The sequence below is a fragment of the Palaemon carinicauda genome, chromosome 27, assembly GCF_036898095.1.
Source record: "Palaemon carinicauda isolate YSFRI2023 chromosome 27, ASM3689809v2, whole genome shotgun sequence".
Lineage (NCBI taxonomy): Eukaryota > Metazoa > Arthropoda > Malacostraca > Decapoda > Palaemonidae > Palaemon > Palaemon carinicauda.
Window position 1 is genome coordinate 52,696,250 of NC_090751.1, and position 8,769 is coordinate 52,705,018.

Here is an 8,769-nt window from a genome sequence, read left to right on the forward strand (position 1 = left end):
TTGAGACATGCTACACAACAAAGCGTAGATTATATCAATCCACTTTTGATAACATTTGTTGACTATGAAAAAGACGGATAGTGTGCACCGGCTAATTTTGTGGAGAGTCTTCCGTTACTATGAAATTCCTATTAAATATGTAAATTTGATGAAGTCTGTTCATGAACATAGCAAGTGCAATCTAGTGAATTGCGGAGTACTCCAATGGAATGTGTTGTCACCTATGTTGTTTGTCCTCCTCATGGATTTTATAATGCGTAAAACAGTTGGAGAGGGTGCAGAAGGATTGGACTGGATTGATAATAGGAAATTAGCTGACATAGACGACGCGTCGACGCCGTCATTGTTAGCAGAACACTGCGGGATATGCAATGCTTGCTTACCAGACTTCATGGAATATCACAAGAGAGTGAGCTCAAAATAAATAGAAGAGGCACAGATGCTGAAAACCGCATATGCAATGGAAGATGAAATATCATTGGAAGAGAAAGGATTAATGAGGTAGAATCATTTAAATATTTAGGAACAATAATCACTAGTACAGGGTCTTTAGAATTGGAGTTTGGTGAAGGATTAAAAAAAAAACATTAAGACAATGGCTAGGTGTAAGTAAAATTTGGAAATCAAATCCCCTGAAATTACACATCAAAATTAGGCTATATATCAGTTTAGTGAAATCGGAGTTACTCAATGGACGATTTATGGTATGACAATAAAACAACATCCAACAGATTTAGTAGATTTGGGAACAAATTCCTCAGAAGAATGCTGGGAGTTAAATGGCAAGACAGGATTAGAAATGAAACTATAATAGAGATTACTCGAGTGCTATATGTGGATGAGATCATGATGAGGGGTACAGGGAGATGGTTTGGGCATGCTCTTCGCACTCAAGAGATTAATTCACCAAACATTTAAGTGGGCTCCACCGGGTATGAGAAGAGTTGGAAGAACCAAGTCCACAAGACTGAGGACTATGAAGCGTGAAGTAAGAGATGATGAATGGAGAAGTATTGAATTAAAAGCTCAAGATAGAGACGACTGGCGAAATCTAACCGAGAGCCTTTTCGTCAATAGACGTAGGAGATGATGATGACGATTTTGAAGCGTATAACATACTGTATGTGGTACCATTTTGAGACTACAAAATCAAAGCAATGATAGCTAAAGAAAATTCACTTTCATCAATTCCACAAAGTATCACTAAAACCGTTATATTATTTATAGAAGGATTTAATGAACAATAGCCTACAGTGATACCTTGGAACTGAACACTGAATATCCAGGCAATACACTGCATTTCAACTTAATGACTAGGTGCGGTTTCGTAGAAATTGGTGGCCTTGGTACAAAGAAATCAATACCCAGGTTTCTTTTCAGGGAGAATTTCCCTTGCGCAAAATAAAACTATCAATAATCTAACACAGTTTGAGTATAAGTACTGCAACCGTTCAAATACAAAAAGGATTCTTAAGAATGTATGAAGACTTGTGCAAAAGTGGAAGGCAATGTATTACAAGGCTTGATAACTGAGTAAACATATAATGATTTTAACTAATTTACAGACTGCGAAAGAACTAGTATCAGTCAAAGGGAAACTGGTGCACTGTGGTAATCTAAACTTTCAGAATAATTAACAATCGCAGTTCGTTCTGGTCAACTTCACATGAATCATTGGTTGCCCATGCAACAGTTACCGCTAATCTGCTGAAAGAGAAGATCCAATTCTTTATCATATAAGAAACAAAAGCGGCAACTTCATTTTGGCCTTACGTCGAGAATGCACCATATAGTAGTTTTTGTTGCATATTAAGCAACAATTTGCGTATGGAGAAAATTAAAGTCAAAATACCTAGTAATAATTTTGCAATATTTTAGTTTTTATGAAGTTAGATTAAAAGTTCGTTTTATCAAAAGTTTCTAGTAGAACCTGCAGTCTATGAAGCTACTTGTCAAAACCCTTTTGAAATGCAAGAGAAAAAAACTACACGTGTCTGAAAAAAATCTAATCCTTTGTAAATAGAGATGTAACTTTGGATACAATCAGGATCTAGGAATCTCTATTCTAAACTAGCAACTACCAGAAAAAAAAACAATGAATATACAAGGGTTAGCAAGGTGGCCAAAATATATAAGAGTATAATATATTTTTTCAAATTGAAGATTAATATTTTACGTTCTGGTCATCAGCCTAAATTATTCATATTTTATCATTATTTTAGTAACAAGAAGGACATGCCCAATCTAAATCTATATGCAATGAAATTAATCACTGGTAATTTATATTCTCTTAAATGTCGGGCGATTAGAATAAAGAAATATTAATGACCAGGGAAAGGTCACGCACCATACGTTCTATGAAAATAAAAAGACGAGAACGAGTTTCCCTGCTAAGGTTGGATAACAAAAAAGATATGCACCGTCGATAGTAACTGATAAACGAACTTTATATCTTGAAACCAACATAATCAGTAAAAAAAATACAGAAACGAAATGCAATTAGCTATGATTTTAGATAACGTCGACAAAACGTCTAGATTATAGTCAAGATCACAAAGCAGAAAATATTTCTAAGCAATATAAACATACGGATAAATGCATGCAGGAGAGAAAGGGTCAGGAGCGCACAGTGCTAAATTAAAAGAAAAAAAATAGACCAAATCCTGACGGTCAGACAAATCCCTTTATAGTTAGTGTAAAAGCATCCCTCTGGGAATTTTCTTAATACTTATATCGAAAATTGAAACCCAAACAGACAAAAGAGAAATCAAGACTATAAGAAACATAAGTGACTCATTTTAAAATAGTGGAGGGATCGTCAATAAAGATTTAAAAAAAAAAATTGTGGACTGTTAAAGTTGACAGAATTAGAACCTTAGTGATACAATGGGGTAAATCTGAAACAAACAAAACAAAAAAAAATTTGATGTCTTGTTAAATTCTGAAAAATAACCGGATAGATAACGACGAAGGATGCCAAAAATTCAAACAGTGAAAAAGGAAAGGGACAAAATTAAAACATGCCTTGAATAACAAACTGTTGGAGGGTCTTAGTGTACTCAGTATAGATTAGTTTCAGCCGGGGATGATTAAATTAATCCATTTTTTCATAGGGGGAAGAAATTCCTCCCTGTGGACTACGATTTCCACCTTTCTCTTAATTTTAAAAGGTAAAAAGGTTATACCTAGACTAAAGAGCTACAGTAGTAAAGGTCACACAAGTATCGAAATTGTCAGTTGGACCAGTTAGTCAATTACGACATATTTGATATTTCTTGGTGATGAAATAAAATTCACGCCACAGGTAGGGCATGGGTCGCCCGGGTAGGTGAGAGTAGGTTAATATAAGATGCATTCATGTATTTTTTTTTTTTTTTTTTTTTTTTTTTTTTTTTTTTTTTTTTAAGATTTCTCAAGGATGGGAATCTGATGAGAGGAAGTATAAACCAGTACCATGAATTTAGAAGTCTCTAGATGTCTCCACAGAGAATTTTTGGGAGGGATTGAGGTAGTGGGCTATGACACCTGTATTAAACAGGATAAAAACACATTCAGACACCAGTGACACGTACCGAGTACTGACAAATTCTTTAACAAAATCGAATACTTTGAAAGCTTTTTGTCAAACTGAATCTAATCGAAAAGATTACACGTTACATGATTTCATTTTCCTACCACCATCATAATCATCATTATCATCATCAAATCACCATAACCATTATTATTATTATTATTATTATTATTATTATTATTATTAGCGGAAATGTAATACCTGTTTGGAAAAATACTATGAAATTTATGAAAAAAAAAAATCAGAATATATGAGGGTAGATAACGTAAACTATGAAACAAGACGCTAACCTGCTCAACAGAAAAGAACTACCCCACATTTAAACATGATACTCTAATGATTCCACTATTTGATAATGATGATCACTCTGCAATTTGGTCAAAGACGGAATTAAGCTTCAAGAAAGTTTTTATCCAAAAAGTCAAGTAGAGAGTTGGCTGATACAAACCAGACGGTAGACTAATAATAAGGTAAAGGTAAAAATAACGAATTCAAACATTTTCCCATGATACTGATTTCAAAACATTCAAGACTCGATACACGTATTCTTTTTATCCAATTGACTAAGAGACCGACCAGATATTTCTTTTTCAAAAGTAAATTTACAATAATGAATCACAGATTTTTAAATAAGCTCTATATAACCAAGGAAAAGTTGTCAGTGTTCCGACTCCTAAGACTACAGATAATGATACTCTGAATTTCATTAAGGTTTAATGTCATCTCCCATAATTTGTACCATGCACTATCCTTAGATAAGCTCTTTACAAAGGGATTCAACAACCATAGCTTTATATTCAGGATATGAGGTCGATGTAGAGAGAGTAACATATCTGCATGGGCAATACGAAGATATCTAAGCTACAACCTTAGTTGGAAAAGCAGGATGGTATAAGCTCAAGGGTTTGAACAGGGTAAATAGCCAAGTGAGGAGAGGAAATAAAGAAATCAACTAGAAGAGAAATAATGAACAATTAAAATGAAATACATGAACAGTAACATTAAAATAAATATTTCATATATAAACTATAAAAAGAGACATGTCAGTCTGTTCAACATGAAAACATTCGCTGCAAGTTTGAACTTTGAAGTTATATTGATTCAACAACCTGATTAGGAGGATCACTTCATAACTTGGTCACAGCTAGAATACTATATCGTATTGAGCCTTATGATGAAGAAGGCATGACTGTCATTATCAGCCATTATCATCATCATCATTATCGTCATTATTATTATCATTACCGAAGCTACAACCTTAGTTGGAAAAACAGGTTGTTTTAAGCCCAAGGGCACCAACATGGTAAATAGCCCAGTGGTACTGTAAGGGAAGATCCGAATGCTAAGGATGGCCAGAATTAGGAAAGATATTATGCAACAAGCATAACGAACTAACTGAACGACGGTGCCAGGGATTAATATCTATATCGAGAATATAAAAAAAATCTATTAAACGGTAAATTCCTAACCGACAAATTAAGATGAGATTCAGCAGCCGAAGATGAGGTGGGAGAACAATAATCGAAACAAGGCAAAATGAAAGAATTAAAAAAAAAACAGAATAGATTGATCACCGCAAATCTAAAAAGACTCATAAGCCAATTTTTCAGCCATTCAAGAAGAGACAGACCAAATGTGTGTCTCAAGAGTAAATTTTCTATCGAGAATCATAACTAAAATTTCAAAAGTCATGCAAATAAAGAAACCTTATCAATGCAGAGATCTGAATGCTGAGGAGCCACTGTCCTCGACCTACTTACAACCATACTTTGAGTTTGTTTGGATTCAGGTTCATGCCACATATTTTGCAGCATGAACTAATTTTAGCTAGATCTCTATTAATGGATTCAGCAAACCCAGATCTATATTTAGGAGAAGGAATTGATGCAAAGAGTAGCATCATCTGCATATGCTACGAGCTAGTTTTCTAGGCCAAACCCCATGGCATGTGTATATAGTTACTATAATATACGTTTCGCGATACAATATTTCACGTCTGAACGATGAAAGTCTCTCAAAAAACTATTGACATGCCTTAATATGACAAATCGCTCAAAACTATTCTGTAGCTTAATAGCTTTGACGTTGAAAGAAAATTGCAATGGAACTTCGAAAATGTTATATGGTCAAGATCGTAAATTTTGGACAAAGTACTGCTAGATACCTAAAATCGAAAAATCAAACTCGTTTCTATGGAAATCTAAAGATTTCGACAAGAAAAACTAGTGAAAAATTTGTGCTCACGAGCCGAGTTAGTTTAATTTACTAAGCGAAGCGTTTGCATCTAAAATCGTTAGAAAAACAGATAAAATACATAAAGTATAAGCCAAAATAAATAATGGATCAGAGTCACAGTAAGGATTACATTGAAAACTTAAAAGTATTCGGCTTGAAGAAAGTTTCATTCATTTCAGTTACAACGATTCAGAGTTATGTAAACTTTTTAAGAAGAAGCTTGTCCCTCAATAGATATTTTCTAAGACATGAATGAACTTTCCTTCAGGACACTGTGCTAAAGTAGAATTGAAACCAATTAAACCATTAAAATCCATGAAATAATAAAACATTTCGTGGCGATGAACATTTTTTTTTCCATATCCAAGCCTATCTCTTAAACGTAACCACTATTTCATCTATAAAATTTTAAATCATATAATGAAAAGAAAAACAATCACACGTGAGCATACACCCCTTCCCCAACCAATTTCATCAGCGATAGTAAGAGTAAATAAGAAAAAACGTTGCCTGGATCGCAACCTGTTAAATAGGATAAAAATCAGATAAAAGCGTATACATCATAGGACAGGTCTACGACGATGTGCAATCAATAATCGAAGTGTCGCAACGCATCAGCTGGTGTCTCATCATGCAACGGAAATAAAATATCCATAAATGGCTCGAGACCTTCGAGACACGACAGAGAGAGAGAGAGAGAGAGAGAGAGAGAGAGAGAGAGAGAGAGAGAGAGAGAGAGAGAGAGAGAGAGAGAGAGAGAGAGGCCAAACAGAAAAAAACTTAGTAAAAAAATAGAGAGAGGCCAAACAGGAAAAACCTTAGTAAAAAAAAGAGAGAGAGAGAGAGAGAGAGAGAGAGAGAGAGAGAGAGAGAGAGAGAGAGAGAGAGAGAGAGAGAGAGAGAGAGAGAGAGAGAGAAAAAGCCCAAATAGGAGAGAAAAAAAGCCCAAATAGGACAGAAAAAAAGCCCAAATAGGACAAAAAAAAGGCCCAAATAGGAGAGAAAAGCCAGGGAAAAAATAAGTAGCAGAGAGAAAAAAGCCCAAATGAGAGAATAAAGTCCAAATAGGAGAGAGAGAGAGAGAGAGAGAGAGAGAGAGAGAGAGAGAGAGAGAGAGAGAGAGAGAGAGAGAGAGAGAGAGATTTTATATACCTATTTGGGCTATATAGCTTAGCGTTGGGGCATTTGAGGACATTCAGTGCCCAAGTGCATCTCCGCTAAAAACCCACAGTTACGCTAAGTGGTAAAAGCTATAATAGGCTGGACAGCAAAATGGAACAAAGGTAGTGGAGCGGAAGTTGAGTACCATAACGCCAATCGAGCACAGCTATACTATACTAGGGGCCGCAGGAATGCTGCAAAGGCACTTTGGTGATCCTTACAGTACACCGATGAAGGTGCACTCAATAAGGAGAAAGAGGGAGAGAGAACGAACAGCTAATAAAATAAGATGAATAGAGAGGGTGAACTTAAAAAAAAAAAAAAAAAAAAAAAAAAAAAAAAAAAAAAAAAAACGAAACTTCACGAGTCCAAATCATACCGAAGGGGTAACGGGGCTATACAAGAACACGAGTCATTTTCCTTCATTTCTGGGTTATACTAAATCACACGAGCCCAATTAAAAATATCGGGAAACTAATGGAAAATTAGTTTCGTGTGGTAAATCAGGCAGGCAAGTTGTTTTCACCATTTAACCGGATACATTTTAATTTTACTTCCTTTAGCTGATTATTTCTGATACCTGTTACCAGAATCACGTTTCAATCCAAAGACTTACAAGCATCTAAGAGGCAAAGGATATGATTAAGTAGAAAGATAGGCTGGAAATCTTAAAACCTACCATAAAGTAAGCACATTAGTCCCCTTGATTTCTTATGTCTTAAAAAAAATTATCGATGCATATCGTATCATCGCTTTTTTTAAAGAATGTTGTAGTTATACATAAATTAATCAAGGGTATTTAATACTTCTGTATATAAATATACATATGGTAACAATAGCAAAGGCTTTCATAGTTACGAGAAGTGGAATTAGTCTTAAAACACCAGATATGACATTACGATTGTCATTTGAATGTATCTCCTTAACTGCGTTTGTAGACAGCCCTACGGTTGTTGAACAGTTATAGTTAAAAATAATTATTTACATAGGATAGAACAGCCAATATCTTCTCAGAAAAATATAAAAAGAAATGAAATATTTAATTCTGGGCATTATAATGATCTACCCTTGAATTTACTATTCATTTTTTATTCGCGTAACATTCCGTTAGTCATTTATGCTTAGTTTGTTAAAGATTTTATAATATACTGCGAATGGGTTGAACCGGATATTCCACTTGCCTCCAAACACACCGACTATCCAAGCTTTGCACGACTGGCCCTGATTCAATCAAGTTTGTGATAAGAATCGCCTCATATTCTATCCTAGCTTTTGCTATCTGTCAACCTAAACCTAAACTGTTGTGAAAATTTGCATAAAAATTCACGTTATGAATTTATTGGTCGATGCTAATTCTAGTTTCTGATAAGACCATGAAGTGTTCTGTTTACGGATTTATCGTGTATTGATTGGACGAAATCTACATACTTGTGTTTAATCCATGGCCATAATCTTTAAAAACACATACCTCCAGATTTCTGTATGCGGAAAAAAAAAATTCTGTATGTATAAAAAAACGATAAGAAAACAGATCTTAATATTTGGTGAACATGTTTAAATACACAAAAAAAAAAAAAATATTTCGTTGCCAAAGAAAAGCATTAAATCCTTTAATATTTGAAGTGCACGGTAATAGTTTTCGTTTGACCTGTTCCTTGTATAAACATAAAATTGATTATCTTAACGTTTATTGGATAAATATCGTACTTATAATCTTCCATTATCGGACAGCAACGGGGATAAATTATAAAGAAAAATCCAAGTAAATCACCATTACAGAAAATTAAATCAAGAACCTTAAA

The 8,769-nt window shown here is 34.4% G+C and overlaps 1 protein-coding gene across 1 annotated transcript in view; it reads left to right on the forward strand.

Moving 5' to 3' along the window:
* The first annotated feature begins 253 nt into the window (after positions 1-253).
* LOC137620911 (serine/arginine repetitive matrix protein 2-like) overlaps positions 254-8,769 on the forward strand; it is a 15,503-nt gene continuing 6,987 nt past the window's right edge. The window contains exon 1 of the mRNA XM_068351355.1: positions 254-409. Coding sequence (XP_068207456.1) covers positions 254-409 — 156 coding nt within the window. The remainder of the gene's footprint in view (positions 410-8,769) is intronic.